The sequence below is a fragment of the Gigantopelta aegis genome, chromosome 3 (assembly GCF_016097555.1).
Source record: "Gigantopelta aegis isolate Gae_Host chromosome 3, Gae_host_genome, whole genome shotgun sequence".
Taxonomy (NCBI): domain Eukaryota; kingdom Metazoa; phylum Mollusca; class Gastropoda; order Neomphalida; family Peltospiridae; genus Gigantopelta; species Gigantopelta aegis.
The window spans coordinates 20,289,690-20,316,754 of NC_054701.1; the positions used below are offsets into that span (position 1 = coordinate 20,289,690).

General features: G+C 37.2%; 1 protein-coding gene across 2 annotated transcripts in view; it reads right to left on the reverse strand.

Annotated features, from left to right (window-relative positions):
* Positions 1-5,475: 5,475 nt before the first annotated feature.
* LOC121367667 (clathrin heavy chain 1) overlaps positions 5,476-27,065 on the reverse strand; it is a 64,064-nt gene continuing 42,474 nt past the window's right edge. For both annotated transcript variants that reach the window (XM_041491977.1, XM_041491976.1), the window contains 11 exons: positions 26,559-26,827; positions 24,890-25,073; positions 24,219-24,411; positions 22,847-23,004; positions 22,164-22,328; positions 21,639-21,795; positions 20,594-20,712; positions 16,874-17,437; positions 16,018-16,239; positions 9,692-9,767; positions 5,476-8,542 (listed from right to left, as the gene is read on the reverse strand). In XM_041491977.1, coding sequence (XP_041347911.1) covers positions 8,418-8,542; positions 9,692-9,767; positions 16,018-16,239; positions 16,874-17,437; positions 20,594-20,712; positions 21,639-21,795; positions 22,164-22,328; positions 22,847-23,004; positions 24,219-24,411; positions 24,890-25,073; positions 26,559-26,827 — 2,232 coding nt within the window. In that variant the 3' untranslated portion in view covers positions 5,476-8,417. The remainder of the gene's footprint in view (positions 8,543-9,691; positions 9,768-16,017; positions 16,240-16,873; positions 17,438-20,593; positions 20,713-21,638; positions 21,796-22,163; positions 22,329-22,846; positions 23,005-24,218; positions 24,412-24,889; positions 25,074-26,558; positions 26,828-27,065) is intronic.

Sequence of the window (27,065 nt, forward strand, 5' to 3'; positions counted from 1 at the left end):
CATTGTGAGATAAATGGTATCTAACGGCCACTCATGTATTATTCTCTATTTAATAACTACGTATTTAATACCTTTTTTGTTTCTTTACATACATGTATATGAAATCAAAGATCTGTCTAAAAGATAAAAGATAAAAACTTTATTGCATATAGACATTCCACATACGGAACTGGGTGCAAAACATATTAGACACAAACAAATATCATACTATTCTAATGACTAAATAATGTAGTGTTATGTCTATGTAGTGTTCTTCACACAATTCGAACACCTACAGGTAAGTCATCCTAATTTAGTCATACTTTGTCTGTCCGAGTAAACGAATTCTAAGATGACTTTTGTTGTGTCTATAGGAAGTGACTTCCTGAAGATGGGACCCAATTCAAACAACTGGAGTGTGAACGACGTCCCGAGACGTGCTAGAAGCCGACGTCATCCGACACCAGACACTTTGTAATGTGGAGAACTTCCGTTCCGCCCGTCCGCGCGATAAGATACATACAATGAACATGCTTTAGCAAGAAGAAAGCGTGACAGCTTTGTGATCATTATTTTTACATGTTACCACCTGAGCAGGGCCGTATCTAGCTTAAAATAATTAGGGGGTGGTCGACAGTAAAAATATTAGGGCACAGCACGGATCCGTAGGAACCGGGGATGGGGAGGGGGGGGGCTGTGCCCACCACCACCACCACCACAACCTGGGAACAAAAATGTACGCTTGTGTGCTACTCTATATAAATAAAGATAAAAATATTTCTTGTTCCCACCCCCCCCCTCCCACTAGACTGAGTCCTTTCACTAGAAATTGTGTTCACCCCCATACTCACCCCCACCCCCTCCCTCCACATATCGTCCCTACGAGTCTGCAGTACGTCTAATACTCGGTCTTCTCCAGCTATACAAAAATGGCGATTCTAAATTAGAAGAAAAGTCACTTTTTCTTATTTTCATCCCCATCCACCGACTACTCTATAACATTCTCAAACTGACGATGGAACGAAAGACTGTAAAGACCGACTACACATCACGAGAAACGTCTTCATAGTCACCAGTATTAATGCCATTAATAACAAGTCCCGAGGTCAAGCGGGTCAGACTATTTATACAAACGGAAATTACTAATTATAAACTGTCACTCATATAGGCACGTGGTAACTTGTAATGCCCAGGAATTTGTTGAGTTCTATCTGCGAGTATTAACAAATAAAGAGCAGCATTTTGAAACATTCGATATTGACGAAAGGCTGTAAGCCTACCTAGTCTAATGTAACAAAGACGCAGTAAAAGAAAATAATTAAAAAAAAAAAAAAAAAGGAACAGTAATGTATGTGTGTGTAGGGGTGTGTGTACGCGCGCGCGCGTGTATGTGTGTGTGCGCGCGCGTGTATGTGGGTTGGTGTGTATGTGTGTGTGTGTGTGTGCGCGCGCACGTGTATGTGGGTGTGTGTATGTGTGTGTGCGCGCGTGTATGTGGGTGGGTGTGTATGTGTGCGCGCGCGCGCGTGTATGTGGGTGTGTATGTGTGTGTGCGCGCGTGTATGTGGGTTGGTGTGTGTGGGTGGGTGGGGGGCATGTATGTGGGTGGGTGTGTGTGAGTGCGTGCCACCAGCCAAAAAGAGAATTTTAAGATGTTTTAAAGTGAAAGGAAAGTCAGTTTTATTTATTTGTATTTTTCCAGTCTTCCCTTTGTTCGGTTTTCTGTAGTCTATGTCTAGACCTATTCACCAGTTAATTAAATCATATGTCGGAATGTGCGACACCAAAATTATTACAGGAGGATCTGCTATATTAGTATGCCCATCAAAACTGTTCGTTTTGGCGAGATGGAAAAGTTGTCACAAGGACGGGGTTGGGGCCATAAAACCTCTTACTTTAGGGGTCATTTGTGGCTACTGAAATCCCTTATTTCAGGTTAGGTACGGCCCCGTTCCACAAAGCGGCCTTAGCCCTAAGATCACCGTAACTGCACAGCTAACATATTATGCACTTACGGTGATCTTAGCGCCAAGATCGCTTTGTGGAACAGGGCCCTGGAAGATTGGGAGCTTACTTGGTGATATTTAGATGAGTAAAGGCCAAGTCGCTACTTGCGAAATGTCTTGGTTCTGGAAAGGATTCTTCTATGAACGATAATGAAGTCATCATATCTTACAATGCATGTTAATGTTGGCATCTTGCCGGCTGTATCTATAAACGACATGTTTGCCAGCATCAGCTTGTCGGCCAAAACAAAGTAATTTCCGAAGATGAGCTCAGATTCTCGTATCGTCCGCTGCTTTACGGGAGAAGCTGTGAACTGCACGATAAGGAAGATGGAAGGCATGTCAGTGACCAGGTTAAACATGCGATACAGTTTAGAACTGACGTCATTCCGCGTCTTGTATGCTAATCAATTTTAACGATTTACGTCAGCTAGAAATAAAAGCTTCTTTGGTGTCTTAAAAAACAGTTTGAAACGTTCAACAGCGATATGCACTGCATATCACGTTTAAGCTTTGCTCTCCTTTATATTATTTCTACAACTAGTATATTTAATCTTAATTTGTTGGTTAGCAAACAGGGCCGTTTTGTCATATGCTAGGTCCAGACTATCCACTGTCAGTGTCACGATAAATTTATTCAACTCGATGGTTGCTTTGTAATGTTTCCAACTCCCGACTTACGATAGGTGCGCACAAATTAACAATTAATCTGTCGTAGTTGTATACGACGAGAATCGAGCTGTACTTTAAGAGCACACAGACTAACAACTGGACAGTCGTAGACGTCGGGAGATCAGCGAGTTGGTCAAGTTCGTCGTAACAGTTGGTAGTCTGACGCTAGCATTACAATAAGTATTTTCAACCTTATGCTAGGTTCCGATTACCAAATGCTAGCACAAAGTTGGCCAACTTTCTGCTGTCACTTCTACGACTCTATTTGCTAGTCTGAGCGCTCTTATAACTCGATTCCTGTCGTATAAAATCCTATGACCGATTACTTGGCCATCTTCATAAGCGTAAGAGACGGGGGCGGGGAGGGGCACCTACCCCCTAGTGCTGGAGCAAAACATCAAATTCGGGCCAACATGATAAAGATATTAGGGCAAAATGTGCTAACCTCAGACCTTTTTACCATGGATTTCCAGCAATCTACCCTTAAAGCGTCGTTAAATAAAACATTTCCTTCGACCCTTAAAATTAGCTGTAATCCATGTAAAATTGCGTATTGATAATTGATAATACTACTAATATAAATGTTATCCAGATTCGGGCATTTTTGTTTAATTCGGGTAAAAACCAGCCTTCCCCCTACAAATCTAGGAGCCCGTACGCCTATGCCCAACTTCATCTTGACAGTTGATAGTCTGAGAATAGCATTATTTGATGCTGAACGCCTTTGGAAACTGGATTCCACAGCGGAACACCCGACGATATTTGCCATCGTGAAACAGCACATGGGCGCAAGAAAGCTTTTGGAAGCTGGATTCCGCCGTGGAACACAATGACATTAGCCAACGAAAAGCATCGTTTGGGCGCATTTGAGCAAACCATACGAGTTAAAACATTACACTGATTACAGATGTAACAAATATGATTTAAAACATTAAAATAACTACACACGTTACAAATGTAATTTAAAACATTACACTTAGATTAAAGGCATACTGTCACGGGTTTAAGGACCTTATTTCTCTAAAAATGGATAATTAATACAAAAAAAATTACATTAATTGTTGGAAACCAAATCTAGCTATTGCATCACCGTAACTAATCCATGATGGACTAAAATCCATGTCAACCCTCTCGGCAATTTTAGTTTTTGAATTATGGACCATTGCCATAATTCATATTATTTTTACAAAATATTAATAAATGGAGTATGGTGGTTATGAAGATGGTTGAATAAAGTACATTTTGGGAAAATCAATTTTTTGTTTCTTCAGGTAATACTTGTTAGACAATTAAATAGGTCAGTGGTCTGTGACAATATGCCTTTAATGAATGGTTTCGCTACTCAACGTGACTATGAAAACATTTCGAGGCGCGTTTGTTGAAGAACACTTTGTTCCATCAGTGCTGTTGTCGCTATAGCGTTAGTGTCACTTTGGAGACCTTATGGCAGTCCTCTTTTTCCAAAAACACGTTTAAAAAAAAAATAATAATAATAATAATGTATTGGAACCTCAGTCGTTTGTCGGACCACCAGACACCTTTAATATTAGCAATTCAGTGAATTTCGTTAGAAAATCTGTCGCCAAATTTAAGTTTTAAAATAGCTTTTTGGCGAATTAATGAAATTCAGCTGCAATTAGAATTTGGTGGGTTGATGACTACGATTTTTTGTGTCTCACATTGTATAAAAGTACTTTGCCATTACAAGGAAGGCTCCCACCCCAAACATTGATAATATGCCTTAATCTACTCGACAAAACATAAAAATTTAAATTACAATCTACCATTATCATATTAATACCGTATCTCTGTATGAGACAGATTCCAAAATGAAGCTGTAATAAGAGTCGTGAAGGTATGCAGTTTATAAAGTCGAATTGATCTTGACCACGGTATGTGGTGTAAAGTCCCTCTGTAGAACTGCTACTTCATTGCGTACACCAGTAAAGGCGCCAAAAACCTTTCCACGTCCGAATGTCGTCTGAACAACATGCGAGCTGCATAGAACAATATTTCAAGCTAGAAACTGAAGGTATTTTACAAAAATATTGCTAATCATATTTTGTCGGTTAAGTACCTTTGAGACTGTCCAGAGTTGCTGCCATTGCCAAGATGTTTCAGTCACTACATCGTTTATAACGACTGAAGTTGCAGATTAAATACATTACTTTGTTTAGAATACCAGCGTCCGCACTAACAAGGTCCCCAAGTTCGTCCTAACCCAAACTGGATTTAACCATCCAATAACTTTTTTTTATGTACGAAAAAAAAGGAGAAGTGTTGTTTCAAAAAGCAAAGGACCCCAACATTTTTATTTTTTTTAATTCTTTCATACAAAATGTGTTGAGTGCGTCGTTAAATAAAACATTTCCTTTCCTTTCTTTCATACAACTGCCGTAAAGATCTGAATCAGTTTGTCTCATTTGATATAAACAGACACCAGTATTTTAAACAAGAAATAACTAGTAATTAACAAATCTTATGACCAGCAAACTCAGGACAGTCTGTAAAGGTTTAACCCCCCCCCCCCCCCCCCCCCCCCCCCCCCCCCCCACCCCAAGCTGCTTCATATTCATGTGCTGCTGGAGGTGTGTAGAGATGTTGGTTCATAGACAGATATGGTCTGTCACTTCCAAGCACCACTGTAACTTTACTAAACAACTCGTTAAAGTCCAGGGGGTTTGGAACAGGATCTTTTGTACCTCTGACTAATATTAAACTCTTTTAATGATACAAAACTATTTACAAAAGATGAGAAAAATGTAAGTTGAGAAAATAAAACTCGACTGAGCCAAACACACATGACACAAAGAGACAATTTGCTTCATACAGTTTATTTATGACATGTAGTGAATACATCTAAAAACCACAGCTATTTTCAAATGTTCCTACGCATGTACAGGACTTAATTATAAATAAGACCAGTACTTCTACATGTCCCTTTCATTACAATAATTATAGTTTTGTCGTCTTCTATATGATTCTAATAATTCTTGCAGCCCGGACGAGGGTCCAACATGATTACGTTAGCTACGTACAGCATAAAAACAAAGGTATTACTGGGATATTATTATTATTATTATTATTACATGGATTGCTACTTAATATCAGACTGATGACGGTGCTGTGTTGATCACCTGGCTAAAATTAAAAACTCAAAAATAAACGGGAAACGTAACATGAATTTTGGACAACTCAAAACAAAGCCTTTAATAACAACAAAGATAACAAGATAACCATACATCTCAGGTAGCCTGGTAAACTGGTGGTTGCACAGATTCACGCAGCATCAGGCACGGTAAAATATTTCAAGATATACAGCAAGTTTTTACACAGGCTAGATGATAAACACACACACACACACATACACAGACGGTTGGTGTGTGTTTGATAAATGTTATGAATATTCTCCTGCAATGACTGGTGAACCAGCTACTTGAAAACGCAGCACAGAGAGGCAGTATCAAGCTGTCCTTTTGGTAGTATAATATAGTACGTCAAAATTGGATAGAGATTAAAATGGTTTATCCAAAATATAATGTTTCCTTAACCAAGATATAATGCCAGTGATAACACAACCCTTGTGGTTTAAAATATTTAAAATGTTGTTGCATGAATTAGTTTTCTGTCCTGTTCATCAGTTAACAACTAGGTTTTAGAATAACCATTTAAAGTGATATTACTTGAAGCTTGAAGAGTGGCTCAACCTAATCGGATTATTTTGTACAATTGAAATGAAAAACTGCTGGAATGCTAAGAATAAAGGATCATTAAGAAATTCAAACATTTCAATGCAGGTTTAATTTGATTGAGTCATCCGAAGATATGAAGGCAAATCTTTCAGATTATGAAAGAATTCATTTCGAATATGCAATAAAAATGATCACTTAATGAATAACCAAAGTTTATAATAATGAATAACCAAAGTCAATAATAATATTTTTAAATAAGCAAGCATGTGACATAATTTAACCAATCACAACAATTCATAAAAATTTAACCAATCACAACAGGAGATAGAACTGATTTATAATAAATGACAGCAGACAAATCACAACACCTCTTACTCTAACACACGGCTGCATATTATTACAGAGCCCAGATTTCCACATCACACTTGGGTCTACTCTACTGTTAACAGTCAATCTGTGACAATAACTTTAACTAGGCTAATGTGCTGTGATTCAAACAGAAATATTTTTCTCAAGTTTTGCTGTGAAGCGCAACTGGTCCAACTATCACCATACACAAACCAGACAATTTCCTAGGCCATAACTAACAAGCACTGGCAAAGCCGCAGCTCACCCCATTAATATTCACATTGTCATTTGGGTTTAAAAAAAAAAAAATTCTTTAAAAGATTGTTTTATTATAATGGAGCAGATAAACAGGGAAATAACTTCACATACACTTGAAACATATAAATGTGATTTTAAGCATTTAAATTCAAATAACAACAGTTTTTGTATTGGCAAATTACAAAACGATATTGTATTCTATGTATTGTTTACAAATTAATCCTAATATACTGCCGACTGTCAACATATTCACGAATATTTTTGATATTTGTAGAACAAAATACCAAGAAGAAACAAAGACAGGGTGAGCCCGCCATATTTATTTATAAATTCATTCGGTGCACTGACGATTAGATATGAGAAAACAGACAAAACTATCAAGGTACATTCTATACATGGGTGAACTATCAATAGTAATGGTTGTCAATCTGTGCAATTTAATAAATAAAGTCAACAACTTGGTTTTTCCAAACACAAGTCAAAGAAAGTTACACAACACCTTTTTAATTAGCTAATTAACTGCAGAATTATTTAATTTTCTATCAAGTACTGACATATGGGCCAAATATTGGAATTACGCCCACCTAAATCACTAATGGCAGTTATATCTTTATATGCAAAACCTAAGACGATTTATAATTCAAAAAAAAATTATAATTCAGAAAAATTATGATTCGGTAAAACAAAACCTAATTAATTAAATACAAAACAACTTTTGCACGTCAATACCGATACGGTAACCGGTGGCACCAATATTAAACAAAAAGCATTTGATCAATGGGTCAAAACTCACACCCGTGTTTCCATGACAGCACAGCATAATGTACTGATTTCAAAACAATTCCAATGCGGACCAGAGTGCGAAAAAGACAGAAAGATTTAATGAAGCACAACAATGCAACCACCTTTAAATCTGTACTCCTTCATGAACAGAGGATTTCTGTATTAAACCTCAAATGAACAGACATAAATAAATTAATTAATGATAAAAGGTTCCATGCACAAAGACTGCCATGATGGTGGTAATGATGATGTGCGTTGCTTAGCAGAATTACAACTTGAGCAATGGCTTTGGCTTCAAATTGATACATCAATGACGAGAACATAGCAAGCGAAGAAACCTGCACGACCCATTGACCCAATGCAATTAAAATACTAAATCCAGAGTAACTTACACAAAAAAAAAAGTCTTTACGCAGAAGGAATGTGAGTATGAGTGTATACAAAGGATTAGAAATACATCGTAACAGTAACAACTTTACTATACCAATCAGGTATCAACAACAAATTTCGGCTTGCCTATCTTTCTTTTCTTTTCTTTTTTTCATCATTCGTGTGCGACACAATCACTTTCATTACACTGGGAGTAATTTACACGTGCAAATTCATTCAGTTCACTGTCTTTTTTTTGTGTGTTTGACATGTTTTTGTTTGTGTTACATGTTGGTTTGAAGTCCATTATTTACATGCTGTATCCGTAGGCAGTGGGCATCCCAGGCGCGTACGCAGCACCGTAGGCAGGCTGTGGTGGGATTACTGGCGGAATTCCTATTCCTGGTCCAGCCGTCAACATCAACTGTGGTTCATCTGGAAAACAAATTGAAAATTATATTTAGAATAAAGTTAGTCTGTTTAACGACACCACTATAGCACATTGGCTATTGGTTGTCAAATGTTTTAGAATTCTGACATGTTCTTCAGGTAAATTTTTTCATTAGCAGCAAAGTATATTTTATATTTCAGACAACATACACCACAGCTTTGATATACCAGTCATGTGGCACTATAGTCCTTCCCAGAGAGAATGCCTTTTTTCATACTATGAAATTTACTACAAGTTATTTATTTCTGAGCCATGGGGTGGGACATAGCCCAGTGGTAAAGCGCATGCCTGATGTGCATTCTGTCTAGGATCAATCCCCGTCAGTGGGCTCATTGGGCTATTGCTCGTTTCAGCCAGTGCACCATAACTGGTATATCAAAGGTCATGGTATGTGCTATCCTGTCTGTGGAATGGTGCATATAAAAGATCCCTTGCTACTAATGAAAATGTAGCGGGTTTCCTCTCTATGACTGTATCAAAATGACCATGTTTGATATCCAATAGCCGATGATTAATAAATCAATGTGCTCTAGTGGTGTCATTAAACAAAATAAACTCTTTATTTCTGAGCCGATTGTTTTTAAATTGCAAACAAAAATAGTATTTTTCTGTTATTTTTCTTTTCTTCTTTCTTCAAACCAAACTGAAATTATTTACAAAAAACATGTTTGTAGGATGATGGGACAGATTACAGTTAACAAGGGTTGAACCCGCTTAGCTAGATCTCAGCCTCGTATCTACAGAAATAAAAAGTCAGTATTATTCAAATGGTTCAAATGAACACTGCTGTAATGATTGTTCTGACAAATTATTTATGCTCAAAACACAAAGTCAAGCATCTATAACAACTTTTGCCATCATAAGAAAAACAAAATTTTTATGTTTTAGGCACTTCTGTCTGTTTTTAATCAAAAACAAGTTGTGGAAAAATTGCTCTTTTTGTATCAACCATTATTATTATCATTTGATTAAAGATGACTTTTCAGCTGTATTTTGTACATTAGTGTACATTTAAAAACTATGCTAATTTTTATATTTCCTTGAAAGTTCTCAGCAGATAATAAGTAGCAGTTTTTCATTTAAAAAAATTATTCAATTTCATCTTGATGGAAGTTAAGTCCACATTTACTTACTAAACACAATTGGACGTTCCTCAGCCTTCTGTTCCTCCTCGGTGCGCACAGCTTCTGATGACTCCAGCTTGTCAACCTGTAACAAACAACTCCTCAATGACAAACTGTATTACATGGCCAGTGTTTCTGCCAGAAATAAATATTTGGGTATGGCATTATGGAATTGAATGCAACCATAGTCAACAGTGGGTATGGGGGGTCTCCCCCAGAAAGAAAATGGGTTAGGGTTAAGAAAATCATACAGTAATGATAAGAGTAATTAATTTTGTCAAAAGGTTAACGTAAACAAATAAAATCTGCAAGCAAATTTGGGTATGGCACCATACTTGTTTTACCCTCTGGCAGAACACTGAATTGGGTATATTACTTGACAAACTCTTGTATTACATTGTATACAGTTCACAGCAAGCTCTTGTATTACATTGTATACAATTCTTAACAAGCTCTTGCATTACACTGTGTAGTTCACAGCAAGCTCTTGTATTGAACTGTATACAAATTATAACAAGCTTTTATATTACTGTATATAGTTCCTAAGTTCTTGTATTACATTATATACAATTAATGGCAAGCTCCTGCAGTAAACTACCCAATTCATAACAAATGGTTAGGTTACACTGTATAAAATTCATGACAAAAATCTGCTGATATATCATATACAATCAATATCAAGCCCTTGCATTACACTGTAAACAATGCATAACAAGATCTTGAACTATGTTTAATATAATAAAAAATAAATAAAAAAACAACATTATACTGTGTGCTTTCAATACAAAACTTAGGTGATTGCTTGCTTTTATTATAATTGTTTTGTTCATGCATACAGGATATGGTAGACACTGCACAACACATTGGTTACATGGTGTACACATCAAGTTTTTAAAACATGTCAGTGCTGAACAAGTCAGAAATCACTAAATATTTATTTGTGAATAGCACCAAGTATATAACAGGGTTGACTATCAACTCAAGAACAAGTAACAGTCATCATCATATTCTACTGTAATCCACCACAGGTTTGGAACACCTTCAGTATACGGTAACTGGTTAATATTAACTGTTCATTTAATAATGCTCCACTATGGCTTCAATAGTACTCAGTAATAGTAGTGTGCTACCCACAGAGTTCATTTACAGTATTGCTAGTATGATAAACATGATCAATGGTGTTCTTTTTCTGCCCAGAGTCAGACCACCGATCTTATCGGAGGCCGGACTCGGGGTAGGCGTGTTCGAAACCATAGAGGTATATGAGCACGTTAAAACCGTATCTGCATATTACGTATTACAGATGTGCAATAAAGAGGATAACTGTCCCTATAATTACAATGTTGAGAGATTAGACAGTATGCATAAACTGCAATTAAGTCAGCATTTAAATAAGACATTTCATAAGCAAGTGACTTGCATGGGAAAATAAACAAAAAAAGATTCAGCAACAGAATTTTAACAAAATGGAAGTGAAAGCTGCTTTGTTTTAACATAAGTTGCACTGTGTCACAAACACAACAGTTTTGAAAGCAGTAACAAAACAGTAGCAAATAAAGATCAAAATTCAAATAATTTCCTTTGTGAGACGATTTCTATTTGGCATTCTCTTTACAATAAGCAAACTGTGAAAGCCATGCTTTTTCTGCTACTAATTAGCTGAATTTGTATCTCTGCACTATCTTTCTATTAAAAATGTGGACCAACTACAAGTTTTTATTACTACTGCCTTCATTAAACCAACCCCTGCAATTAAGAAAATGTCCACGGCAATAAAACATGACATTGAAAATAAACTGAATATATAGTCCAAGGCAAAAAAGTGCTGTGCAGAATTAAAAACTCCACAGCAATCTCCACGGCAAATGCCGACTGCCGTGGACAACTGCAGGGGTTGTTAAACCTTCGATAATGTTATCTTTACTACGGGCCTTGTCAGCATGCTGGTTAAAACATGTAAAGTGACTACTTCAACTAGTTTTTAATCTCTAACAATATCACCACTAACCCACCGACCTGGACAGAGGAAACTCGCTGCCACCACTTCATGGGTTACTATTTTAAATTAGCAGCAAGGGATCTTTTATAATTTCATTTCAACTTATTTTTGTGCTTATGTCTAAGCACACTGTCCTGGGCACACACCTCAGCTATCTGGGCTCTGTCCAGGAGAGTGGGTTAGTTGTTAGTTGTTAGCGGTTAGTGAGAGAGAGAGAAGAGGTGTAGTGGTCCTACACCTACCCATTGAGTCATTAAAACTCGCTCTGGTTGGAAGCCGGTACCGGATTGTGAACCCAGTACCTACCAGCCTTATTTCCGATAGCTTAACCATGACACCACCGAGGCAGGTTCTTTTATAATAAGCATTTCACACCTTTGCTACACCAGTTGTGGAGCACTGACTGGAAAGATAAACAGGTCAATGGGCCCAGTGACATGGACTGATCATGCATAAGGCAAATGCTTTCATTCTGGGCTACGTTCCCCACGCCTTCAGTGGTAGAGCACATGTCCGATATGTGATGTGTTGTAGGATCCGTCTCAATCTAAGAATACCTTTGGTTATTTCCTGTTCCAGACAGGGATTTCAAACTGCTAAATCAAAGGTTATGGTAACTGCTACCTTGTCTGAGGGAGTAAATACCTTGAACAGTAAGAACGAAATTAAATTAAAATGAAATCAGTCAGAGCAGCCCATGTTGCAGAAAAAGTTTTTTTTATCATCTAGTGAAGCACAATTTTGTACATTGTTAAAGACGCTCTGGGTGTCATTAACTACTCTTTTCCTTAAGTCGACTTACTAAAATTATCATTCTCACAGATTTGGGAAGTCACTATGGTGGAAAACAGAAGACAGACTAAATTCAAGACTGGGAGAAAAATACCAATTTCTACTTCACATTCAATAAATATTGGGGCCTAAAAAGTAAAATATGCTGTAGAGTGGCTCATAACACATGTTTGGTACAGGATTTTATAAAATTATTCTTAATAATAAAATGAAAACAAGCACCTAGTATAATCAGTACATTTAACAACCAGGTTAAACTGACTGTACTCAAACCTATTTCCAATTAGAAGAACTTTACAACCTCACAGTAGCACAGATAAAACATGTAATATCGAAGTCAACTGTGTAAACGTCCATGTAATATTTAAGTCAACTGTGTAAACGTACACCCTTTAATCAGGTCACAGATAGCTTATTCCATGTTTAAACAAGACTAGATAAAATGTAACAATACCTGACCACACAACAGGCAAATCCTCATCAGAGCATGTGTACAACAGACAGGATAAAAGGTGACCCATTTTAGAATGGTCCATAATAACACTAAGGGCCACGTTACATCTTGGACAAACAACTATTGACTAAATAGGTCAATTATTCTTGGTTTCTACTGAAGAATACAACAGGAAGAATGTTTGAAGGGAGAGTGAGGTTGGGGGAAGGGGTATTCTAGTTTCATGCTTAATTCCAATTAAGGTTCAAGTACACTATCCTGGGCATACATATTTTTCATCTAGACTATGTCCAGAACAAGAGTTAATGTTTAGTCATTTGTTGTGGTTAGTGAGAGAGAAGTTGGAGTAGTGTACACTAAAAGTCACTGGTTGGAGCTGGTATTAGAAAAACAACCTAGCACATACCAGTGATGGCTAAACCACTAAGTCACCAATGGCAGTAATCAAGGCTAGAAGACATTTAAAGTTAAAACTTTGTTTTTTGATTAACAACATCACTAGAGCACACTGATTTGTTTATCACTGACTACTGGACTATTTGATGTCAAATAATTGGTAATTTTGACAGTCTTAGAGACGAAACCTGCAAAAAATTTCTATTAGTAGCAAGGAATCTTTAATATGCACCATTCCACATACCACAGCCTTTCTTACATTAGTCATGGTGCACTGGCTGGAACGTGAAATAGCTCAATGGAAAAGACATTTATAATATAGTCCAATATAATTATGAACAATGGTCAAGGATGCCAAGTACAGTGGAACCTGCTCTAGTGGCCACCTATATTTTATTCCCCCAAATCATCTAATATAGTGTAAAATAACCTGTATTAAGCAACCACCTATCTTAAAAGCCCACTTTTTGTCACTCCATTTGACGGCTGTTTAACACAAGTTTGAATATATTAAATTACATCCTACTACCAGTTCCATCCATAAAAGAATGCACTGCTATGCTCAATAGGGAGGTTAAAGCCATATAAACTAGCCAGTACTCAATGACTATTAAATCAAAATGCCATGGTATGTGCTTTCCTGTCTAGTCTATGGGAAAGTACAAAGATCTTTGTCACTAAACCCATGTGGTAGAGGTGGATTTTCTCATTAGCCTGATTGGGGGACACAGGCAAGTTAACGTCATGTTTGAACCTTATTTGAAGTTACCTGCTGTATCAACGGAGCCAAAAACAACCAGGTTTGTCACATACTTTCTTAGCTAAGTGTTAGTGGTTAGGGTCACAAAGATGATGAATGAAAAATATCTAAATTAAAACATTTCACCAAAATAGTTTAGTGGTTGGTCTTATTTGATTTTGTTTCATTTTTGTTTAATTTTTGCTTGCTTTGTTAAACATTTTTGTTTATTTTGTTAGCTTTTGTTTATTTTATTATTATTTGTCGGGATGGGCTGGATAAGCGGGTCATCAGTAAAACTGGTTGATCATATATGATTACTGATTATTGATATTTAAACTGTTTGTCATTACTTCTATCAAACAATGTACCAATGAGCGATTTTTAATCATCTTTAACACTGATGTTGACTCAACAGTGGTTAAAGGGGAGGGTAGAAATGGAGTCCTTTAATAACTGTGCTCACTGCTTGTCACTAAAAAAACCCTCATGTGAACGCTCTATTACTGTGGAACTCTGGAAAACAGTTTAAGATATTACAGAGCAGTAAAATTTGTGAAAATCACTTTTACAGTACAACTGCAATGTGCCAGAGAGGAAAAAAGGTGAAAACTGCTGACGTATCTTTAGATGGCAATTTTCTCAAGACTTGTATTAGCTAGCCAAAGTCTACATTTTACTGATATGTCTGCTAATGCTATGCATTAACACTATGTGCATACTGCAAAAAAAATCTGTGGGCAAAGTAAACAGACACATTTTGCTTGTTAGTTGAAGAAATTCCTTTTCCTGCTTACCTTGACCGACAGGTAGGTTATCTGAAATATCGGTATTAGTTAACAACTTGCCTACAAATTACTGATCACAAAAAAGATCTAAACAAGTAAAATACTATTCTAACAATGAAACATTGATGAGAAAATGCTACATCCTCTTCAACCTAGCCTGACGTAAAGCAGCAATCACCTAAGATGACATGTAGCATGTAGAAGACTACACTGTAAGACACGACAAACAGTATCAATAATTAACCATTTAGATTTAGAAGGACCGAAGTCTTGAAATGAAGAAACATGCAACATATGAAATAAAATATTAAGAAGTTTAATTTAAATAATCATTTTAAAGATCAAAAATTCAAAATCATAGTGTTTTGGTATGGATCTGCTTGTACTGTAGACTGGAAATATTACCAGCAATGATGATCAACAATTAATATACTTAACTGCCCTCCCACCATCCCACCTCAAACAAACATTCTTCAGACATCTGTGACATAGTACCTTGGTATCGTCACCTTTGCACATTCAGGAGGAAGAATGCTCCCAATCACTTGCAAGACTGGTTTTTGCATATGTTAAATGAATGTGATAGGCGAGAACAGAACTGGACAGTCAAACTGTTTGTAAGTGCTCTTCTTGAACAAAACACAGGAATACCTGATTGTCTGTTGGATTGACATGCATATATCCTAGTCATGGTACCATACCAAAGAGTATTTCACCAGGTCAAAAACAGAGCATTGGTCAAATATTCAACTGACCTTGGTCATAACTTGTTGTTTAATCTGGCCAGTAAATACACATCATTTAATTACTAGGGCCCCATTCCACAAAGCGATCTTAGTGCTATGATCATCTTAAGTACATAAGGCAGCTATGCACTTAAGGTGATCTTAGGGCTAAGATCGCTTCGTGGAACGGGGCCCTGTGCAGCAGGTAGTATTGTGCTTGAAACCGTGCAGAGCCACTACAATTAACATGGAAATTTCTGTGCACAACTAAAATAGGTCAAACAAACCATGCAAGATCTCATTTTCTTTCATACATTTTAAAAGTGAGTATTTATATCTCTGCAGTATATCTCTGTACCCTAATGGATGGGTAAATCTAGCATTATATGTCCACTTCACCATTCAGTGCTGAGGAATTAAAACAAAAAGTACAACAGGTTACCTTTCCAATGTATTCTCGCATGACTTGTATCATGTAGGGCATAGCAAAGTCCATGATGTTGTGTCTCCACGCCAGCTCAAGGATAACATCGGGTCGCAGCAAGTCGTAACACTGGAACAAGCAGGCGGCGAAGCATTCATTGTTCTCGCTCTCAAGGAACCAGGCGATAAGATCCTCCGCAATGTCCACCTGTCGTGATTCTCCGGCATACATCATGGCATCCTGTTAGAGAAATAAACATTTCTGGTGTCAACATCTTCTTTTTGAAATATTAAATTATTTGTATTGTTTTTAAAAAGCAATTTCACATTGCAAATATACTGACGAACGTTATCTGGGCTTTACATTTCATTAATTTGGTGCAACAGGTATTATTTTAGTACAATGGCTTTGAGATGAAATAGATATGTTTTACCAAAACAAATCTGGAAATATTAATCACTGAGCTTGGCCCTAGGGTTAGTGTCGCACAATGGTTTAAAATAGCAGGCCCCATTCACAATGTATGCCAAGCATAAGCTGAAACCGTATCATACATTTTGGGTGAGGAATATGGACCAAATGTTTGACAGACGGTGGAAACACGGAAACACTGTTCAGACGATCTGGAAAATTTGTATCTCTGTAACTTAATCTAGCATCATTATTTTTTAAAGTTTATCGCCTTGATTTTTGTTTAATCTAAAGCCCTGGATGTGCAATAATTTTTAAAATGTACTATTCATTTTGAGTTACAAAAAAACCCATACCCATCAGTTCCAAATATTATGTGACATTATCCAAACAAAACCTGCTATTTCAGAGAGATTAACTATATACAACAAACACTGCTTTTACAACAAGCACAAAGACCTACCTTAAATAATTTATCTTTCTTGCACAAGTCGACGGACTGCTTCCACCTGTTGTTACCCTTGTACAGGTACGCCGCTATCCTGCGGAACTCTATGAGCTCGTGCTTCTCGAGGCGCTGCGCAAGCGTGATGTTGTCGAAGTTGTCATAGGCGTCGATGGAGGCGCGCAGGCCCTGGTGGTCCTCCTCCTCAATGAACAGGTTGTTGAGGGCCTCATTGATGGCCTTGTTGTTGTTCTTCTGCACAGACCGCAGGTACGTCTTCACCAGTGGGATCTGGTTCACCTTGATGAAGTAATTCACCATGCGGGTGTGGTCGAGCCGTGGGGTCAGGACCAGCAGCAGGTCGTTCACCAGCATGGGCTTGTAGTCGAGGTAGAACTGCACGGCCTTGTAGTACAGCTCGATGTTGGCCACCTTGGTGACGATGTCCTTGAACTGGCTCTCGCGCCACGCCTCCGTCGGGTGGCTCATCATGGTGATGATGGCATTGTCAAACTCCTCGTACTTGTCGTACAGGAACACCAGCTCCGACCACAGGTGAGCCTGCTCGGCCGCGCGTAAAACCTGAAACACACAAGGGTACTGGCTTATCAACATCTGTTATGTGCACACACAGATTCTAGAATTTTTTTATAAAATCCACTAGCCATGGGATCAGTAATTTAAAACATTTATTAGCCATGATTAATGATCCACAAACCCTACTTTACTGTAGGGGTGCAACGATACGGTCAAAACCGTATTGCGATATATTGCAATATAAGAAACTGTATTGCAATATGTATTGCAATATAATTGATATTATTTATGGGTTGGGGTTTTTTTTAATGAAAATAGAAGGCATAACTTTTTAATGATCTTTATTAGTTTCAGCTGTCAGGCTAAATGTTTTAGGCCATATTTTTATTTTTTAACACAATACTAGTCTACTAGAACACTGGCGTGACGGTGTCAAACTATTGATGATGATGATGATGATGATAACTAATTTAACGTGTCCATATACCACTAGGGTTTTGAACACGCCCATCCCGAGTCCGACGGGGGGGGGGGGGGGGGGGGGGGGGGAGATGAAAATGGGCAGAATTTTGAAAATAGCAATTAGTAAAAAAGTTAATAGAATAAAATAAGAAAAAAAAAAGGTTACAATCCAAAAATAAAAAAGAATTGACTGCTCGGCCGAATATTTATATAATTTGGAGCATTTTAGAAGGAAAGTCCAAAATTAAATAAGAGAAAGAAGAGAGGATTGGACTATTTAATAATATTTAAAAAAAGAAGAAGTAATTTCGACATAAAATTTTGAACGCAGATCTAAAAGTTTAAAGTCCGATCGATATGTCCACGCGAGTGGCCTCGTTAAGGCTGTTTGGGTGCACAGCTTAAAGGGACGAGATAGGTTGCATCCCGTCAAGAAAACCCCTAGATTGACAGTCGATAGACGTTGAAGGTATACTGCTGTGCTGAAATACAGATCTTGAGAAGCCGGATCTGTCTGAACGAGAGAGAGTATCAGACTAGGGTATAGTCCAGTCGTCATGGGTTGGTATAGTGGTGCGGACGGGCCCGACTCTGGAGGATACGAGATGGTATCACTATAAAGCAAGGTAAAGTCTAGAAAAAGAGTAGTAGGGGCTGACCCCGCTTCCTATTTCTTCTTAGAGCGGTCAATCTTCCAGTACTGCTAGGACAGGCTCGGACATGTAGAGACTAAACGCGAACAACCGTGGCATTCTGCAGAATGGCCGTCATACGAGTCACGAAAAAAACCTGTCGACAGTCAGACGGAGAAATGACGTGGAAGCAAGGAATCTTGCTAAAAAAGAATCCAACCTGGTGGTGCAGGCTGTCGAAATGAGAAGCGTTCCAGCGTTCAATCAGTTCCAATGGCCGCATACATTCCAGTAGAAAACTTCATTTCGCTGACAAAAACAACGAAATGAGGGACCCCCCAAGTCGAGCACACGAAAGCATGTGCAGTATGCACAAGCGAAACAAACACGTCTTACCGCGTGGAGCTCCAGACTGTGAATGGTCAAACTATTCATAAATTGTCACATTCGGAAATCCTTACTATCGGGCTTTTCCGTTGCTGCTCGCTTAACACGGAAATGTACGTATTGAGTCACAATGTTTCGCCAGATCGACCGAACCAGAGCCGAGGTTATTAGCCGAGGTATTTTGAACGATCGGCCGAAGTATTCCGAGTTCAGTGAAAAACAGAGAAGTGTGATTCTCATTTGTTGGTTTATTTCTTTGAAGATGATAGCCGTAGCCGTAGCCGTATTCCAACGTAAATGAACAACGAATGATAATGTGTAAGTAACAAAACATTTATTTGTAATTATCGTTAACTGGTTATTTTCACTGGACTTTTGACACGTTTTGTTTAGAAGTTAGAACCAAGTATAACCGACCTATCACTTCGTATGCCAACAAGTAAGCCAACTACGCTTGACGTGATTGTTACATTTCCTGTCATCACCAATTAATAAAATGATGTGGTTTTTGTTTGTTTGTTTGCCTATTTCAAATCAAATAAGTTACAAGGACAAAAAATCGCGGTACGCAAAACTGTACCGCGGTTCGTATCGAGCTGATCAATTATCGCGGTATACCGGTATACTGGTTTATCGTTGCAGCACTACTTTACTGTAAGTAAATACAAATTTACTAATAGTAATAACTGGTTATAAATATAACCTAAAGACGGAGCTATAGCTTAAATCTATTAAGATTGGGGGGTGGGGGTGGGGTCAGAGTATTCAGTTACAAAATAAGACTTGAATGCAGCATATAACAACTTTTTTTCACTAGCTGTCGGCCATGGCAGTAGTAGTTATTTACTAGCCCAATATTGAATATTACTAGCCACGGGAGTATGGCTACCATAATCTAGAAGCCCTGTGTATACATACAATTTGTGTTCACAAGGAAATACTTGTTTAACACCATCATAAACTAAGACTATGAGAGAGAGAGAGAGAGAGAGAGAGAGAGAGAGAGAGAGAGAGAGAGAGAGAGAGAGAGAGAGAGAGAGAGAGAGAGAGAGAGAGAGAGAGAGAGAGAGAGAGATAGAGAGATAGATAGATAGATAGATAGATAGAGAGAGAGAGATGGAAAGATAAAACCAACTGCTGCCACAGGCTACTCCTTTACTCCTTCCAGCAGAGGATCTTCTGCATGCATTTTTTCACATAAGGGTAGTACATACCACATCCTTTGATGTACCAGTTATGGGGGATAAAACAGGACTATTGTGGGAGTGTTGTGAAGACTAATCCAAATTAACCATTACAATATCACAGATGAATGGAATCTGTGAATATTTATAGCTTAACAATGAAACAAGCAAATACTAAGTTTGAAGAGAACACTACTACTGGGATGTGTGTGGAGTTGACCACAAGAATTGTCAGAACTAGGTGATGCTGTCAAATCAATGATAAACCTCAATTAACAGACTACCTCATCCACCTAAACAAAATTTCAAAAACCCAAAATCCAAGACAGATATAAAGATGTACAGTATCCAAAGAGTGATTAAAACTTGTTAGCTATGACAGAAAAGGAATTAATGTTTGATTAGCCTTTCTTAAGGATATCAGCTAACAATTGTGGATAATAATAGTAATAAATAACCTAAGCATAGACTTTGAACAACTGACTTGTCAAATTTTCTAATTATAATAATGCAATCGTTACTAAGTTAAAGCAAACCTTCGGAATGTTGACTCGTGACCAGAAGAGTTCCAAGTGTTCCCTCATCTTCTCCGGTTTGTATTTGGAATACAATATTGCTAACTCGGTGAACATACCCATGTGTGCCCGCTCCAAACCTGAAGAAACACAATGAGTTTATTTCGGATTACAAAGGATGGAATAATGCAAGAGAAAGGATGGAAAGCTATACAGTTTAAATAAATAAATCAAATTAATTAATGAATTTCCAAGTTTTGGGGTTTTTTTTTAAATGCTACAAGGCAAGGGACATAACTCTTGTAAAAATAACTTCTAGGAAGATCACACTAGTAAACTAAAGATTTTCTTATTTAATGATGTATGGTTAATGGCCACAAAAATAATGAGAAGAAACCTGCTGCTGCCACTCTGATTAGCAGCAAAGGATCTTTTACATGTATCATCCCACAGGTAGGATAGTACATATCACAACATTTGTTACATTAGTTGTGTAGAACTGGTTGGAAAAAGAAATAGCCCAATGGGTCAAATGACAGGTAATAAACTTTATTACATAAATATTTTACAAGTAAATAAATAGACTGTCTTCTTTATCTCTCATTAATGGTGGCAATAATGCAACCTAACTGCAGTACGTAGCCCAGTAATAAAGCGCTCACTTGATGCGCAGTCGGTCTAGGATCTTTCTCATTCCAGCCAGTATATCAAAGGCTGTGGTATGTGCTATCCTGTCTGTGGGATGGTAGGTATAAAAGAACCCTTGCTACTAATTAAAAAATGTAGGTTTCCTTTTTGAGACTGTTAAAATTAGCAAATGTTTGACATCCAATAGCCAATGATCAATAAATCAATGTGCTCTAGTGGTGTCGTTAAAAAAACACACCTTCTAATGAAACATTTATTTTGTCTGCTTATTCAACAGTAAATTATCCTCAAGATTGATAAAATAAAAAATGTTTCAAGTCATCATAAACTTGCACACTAATCCTGTAGGCACTTTTGTGCCGTATGTAGGCCATACATTTACACACGATACATTTGATAAAAATATAAATGTACAAACCTAAAGCTGCTTCTAAAAGTGCTATAAGTTCTTCAAAGTAGCCCCTATCTTGGTAGTAGTTGATTAATTCTTCTAGTTCATCTGCATGCACCACAATATGTAGACCACACATTTGGGCTAACCTAAATTCTTCATTGTCTACACATGCAAAGCACACCTGCAAAAGACACACCAATTTAATTTAAAATGTCATATATCTAATTAGGTCAAAAATGAGCCAGACCCTGTGGTTATGAAACTTTGCACATACAAATAACATGTAGTAAACATCTAATGACTTTGCAGAAGTCTTGCATCTTAAGTTTTTATAAGCATTGACATATATCCATCTCATTTTTCACACAGTTGAAGTTTTATGAATTAAACGTTTCAGATTTGATCAAGGACCCCTTTCTTACCAGTAACACATTCTGGCAGGGCAAAGTTTAAAATTCTGTACCCCAGTAATCATACAGTTAAATATGTCCTGTTGCTGCATACACTGTTCTATGTTTCTATTTTAATAATATCCGCATTTTCGTTTACCTCCTTCCACGTTCTTGTGCTGTTGGCTTTCCTCGCTCCATCCACAGCTCCTTGGTATTCTCCTAAATGGACAAGTGTAATCGCGAGGCGAGCGTAGTTTGATACATTGTTGTATAAAATTTTAGCTGCTTCATACATTTTATTATCGAAACATCGGTCAGCAACCTAGAACAAAACAGAAATATCATTACTTCAAAACAGTAAATACTTTTGGTTATAAAAAATAACATGTCAGTTAAATTAAGAATAAAAATTTCAGTATGAAACTAAAAAACATCAAGTAAATAATAAATTGCATCAATAAAGTTTTAGTACAAATTTTTTTTTTTTTTTTTTTTGAGAAGTAGATTTAGATGGCATTTCCTTTGAACATAAACAAATACAGTGAAATCCCCCAAAACCATACCATCTTTAAAACAAAATTCCCCTAAAACTACACATTTTTCAGTCCCTTTTTAAAATTCAATATAGAACATCAACCTATAAACCAGATACCCTTAAAACCAGACTTTTCTCTTAATCCGGTGGGTGTCCAGTTTAGAGGGGTTTTTCTCTATAACTAAGTAATTTTTACTGAAATGAGTATCCAGTATTTATCATGCTGTTACTTCCAAGAGTGAAATATAAATCCTGCAAAGACAGATAAATAAAGTTACTAATTCCTATTTCGTCTGCTATCCTACCTGTGTAATGTTGGCATGATTTGGTCCAGAAATGAATTCTTCCATGTCAGCAAGTCTGTTGGTCTTGGCGTAAGCATACACCAGCTCAGTCTCCACGAAAGTCTCTCTGGCCTTCTTGCGAGCCATCTGCAGAAACTTCACCAGTTCTTCCCAGTTGTCTGAAAACATGTTCAGAATCATTAAACACCAGAAAAATTAATCAAGGACATTATACTAATTTTAAAAATAAAAGTTGAAAACTTTATACTATAGTTAAATAAAGAAAATTGTTCAACGACGTTAACCTTCTGACTACTGCAGGCGAGATATCTCGTCCAACAAGTACTGTATGTACACTGTGTACAGTGCATTCCCAAATTCATATTTCCCACTGTTTTGCACACGACACTCACCAGAAATATATTTTTTTAACAGGAAGCAGTTTATTTGATAGCATGCTAGCTTTTGTTTGTTGTTTTTCAATGGAAAATACCTTGTAAATTTTTAGTCCAAAAAGTGGTTTTCGGCAAGTATTTATCGCTTGACATGAATGGCGGCACGTCACAATAATTTTCAGGGATTGATAGCTGATTGTGACAGCTAATTTGATAGTAAATTTGATCGTTTTACCAATGACGAAAATCACCAAATACTGGGATATGAATCTAGTTTGTTTTTTTAAATTCTGGTCAGAAAACCATTGTTATCGGGAATAGACATAAATACTGGACAGCTGGCCACAAATGCCAGTAAGTAAACATGACTTTTTTTTTTTATCTAATTTTAATCAACATTCATATCATAAAAATTATAAAAACCCATGAAAATAATACTTTCCGATTCAAATATGAACTTTATTTCATGTATTTATAAAACATTTAAGTGAATATATGCGAGTAAAAATTATAAACTTGTACCCACTCAACATGGTTTTCGCCAAAAATTAATCCAGTAATCTAAAGGTTAAATCTACTTTATGGATATTATTTTACACGAAAGAGGCAAAATTGAATACAAGGCTGAAAAATCTCAACCTTGATCAACACATTTGTTAGACCTCATTTTTTTTTTTAATAAGCATATTTTAACAGCCTATTTGAAAAAAAGGCAAAAATATCTGACCAATGAATTTATGTATGTATAGTGCAGCTGAATATTCTCAAATATTCCAGTCACTGTTTACAAAATGAAGACATTTTAAAATAAAATTTTCGTAATCAGATGACTTTTATCCATCACCCAGAGAATAAAAATTAGTTGGCTTTATTTGCAAACAAGGGAAATTTTTTTTGCCGAATTGAATTATAATTTACATTTGGCAAACAAAAGCTTAAACCCTCAACCTTACCACCCCCACACCTCCAATTTCCCATAAAAGACAGGATTGACTTGCCATTTTGTGTAGCAATCTGGACCACTTCAAGGTACTGTGATGGATCATCGGCTTTGATGAAGGAGTCGACGGCCTCTTTGACGTTACCCTTGGTTAGCTGAGCCTGTCCTAGCTGTGACCACACGGCAGGGTCGTTACATCTCTCAGCAAACTCATACGCTCGATCCAAGTTGTTGACATGCTCAATCAAAACCTGGGTATCAAACATAAATTACAACAGATCATCGATGTTAACTTTCTTCCTGTGATGTTATCTTCAATCTAGGTCATATTCGAAGGCAGTTTTCAAAGGGCATCCTATTTCTTGCAGTCTGGATTTGAGTCACCATAGAAGGTTACATTTGCAGAAAAGATGGGGGAAATGTATCCCATTTATCAAAATATCATCCTTAATAACAACAAATGATTGAGGTTAGACCTGTGTTTAAAATGGTTCTAAGCAATATTAGTAACAAGGAGCTTTTGTCAAATTAGGCTTGAGATTATCATTTACAGAAATGGTAGAGCTAGCAAGGATGTTGGTAGAGCTAGCAAGGATGTTAGTAAGTCATTTGTGTAGTATATCTTAGGTGATGCGATGTGATGGTAATGACCTTTTAAAAAGTTTTTAATTAAATATCTTTTTGTCTCTTGTTATTAAAGTTATGAGTGAAATAAGCTAGAGATCGTACAGAAATGGCTGAAGTGTTGACTTCAAACTTCTTGAAAATTGCGAAAGCCTCCTCGTAGAGTTCATTGCTGATGGCAATGTTTGCGATGTCGGGTGCGTCGTAGTTCTCCAGACGGTTGATGTACTCCATCACTCGTGTTCGGTCAGCTTTGATCGCAGTCAAGATCAGCAGATTCTGCAGGTTTCTGCAATATCAAATATATCCATGTCTATACTACAACAAAGTTAAAGTTTGTTTTGTTTAACGACACTACTAGAGAATATCGATTTATTAACCATCGGTTATTGGATGTCAAACATTTGGTAAATTTGGACATATAGTCTGAGAGAGAAAACCCGCAACATTTTTCTATTAGTAGCAAGGGTTCTATTATATACACCATCCCACAGACAGAATAGTACATACTACGGCCTTTGATATACAAGTCATGGTGCACTGGCTGGAACAAGAAATAGCCCAACGAGTCCACCAACTGGGATCGCAGTGAGTGCTTTACCACTGGGCTACATCCTGCCCCATACTACAACAAAAACGTTTAGCAATTTGGTACTACTGCACCATACTGTAACACCCACCCATGTTACATTTAAAGACATGACAGTGATGCATTTCATTTTGTATTGAAAATCTCCTGGTAAAATGTAGAGAATTTTCATCTCTCAGAATTTACATACTTTTACAATGACACTCTAGGGAGGAATATAACAATGTGTAGCAATATTTATGATTCATGTAGTTAAAAAATGTTTGGGCAAGTTAGAATGTGTTTTGTTTACCACCACCACTACTGATTTATTGGAAATCAAACACTTGTTAATTCCGACATATAGTCTTTAGAGAGAAAACCAGTTACAGTTTTCTACAAGTAGCAAGGGACCTTTTATATATACCATCCCACAAACAGGATACCACATATCACAGCCTTTGATATACCAGTCATGACGAGCATTTTCCCACTAGGCCAAGTCCCACCTCTTTTAAAAAATATAGTCCAAATGCTACAAAGCATCTATAGGTATTCAAGAGTTGTAGCATGTTAACAAAAATAACTAACAATGAAAGAAAGAAATGTTTTATTTAACGACGCACTCGACACATTTTATTTTACGGTTATATGGCGTCAGACATATGGTTAAGGACCACACATATTTTTTTTAGAGGAAACCCGCTGTCGCCACATAGGCTACTCTTTTACGACAGGCAGCAAGGGATCTTTTATTTGCGCTTCCCACAGGCAGGATAGCACAAACCATGGCCTTTGTTGAACCAGTTATGGATCACTGGTCGGTGCAAGTGGTTTACACCTACCCATTGAGCCTTGCGGAGCACTCACTCAGGGTTTGGAGTCAGTATCTGGATTAAAAATTCCATACCTCGACTGGGATCCGAACCCAGTACCTACCAGCCTGTAGACCGATGGCCTGCCACGCCGCCACGAGGCCGGTAACTAACAATGATATCTTCAGACTAAAATCTGATTTTAGTGGAACCTAAATGTTATAGCAAAGTAGCAGCTCCGAAGGATCTTTGATACCACAACATTCAATTCTATTAAAAAGGGGTTTCCCCCTTTTCAGTAAAAAAAGAAATAGGTCACCAAATCTGCTTTTTGCATATATAAATGTAAAGACAAATATTCGCATTGGAAATATTGGAAACTGAACCGTACCTATGGTCACTGAAGACAGAGTTTTCCAGGACAATCTTCTCCAAGAGCTCAATAAGTTCGTTTGGAAGGTCAGCAGTCATGAATGCTTTAACAGTGACCGATATCTCCTCAGGATCCTGAGTTTCCGACAGCGCTGTCTGCACTACCTGGTCTATCAACGGACGGCGGAATTCATTAGTCTCCTTCAACACCTCAGCCCACAAGTCAGTGTCCTTTCTCCTCACTAGATATCTTGCTTCACTCTTGAAGAGTGAATTTTCATTGCACACCTAAAGATTAAAAACAAAACAAAAACAATGCTGATTATAATGAAAAGTTAAGTTTGTTTTGTTTAACGACATTACTAGAGCACATTGATTAAATAATCGTCGATTGGATGTTAAACATTTGGTAATTCTGATATATAGTGTTACAGAGGAAACCTGAAATTTTTTTCCATTAGTAGTAGATACCACAGCTTTTGATATACCAGTCATGGTGCACTGGCTGGAATGAGAAATGGCCCAC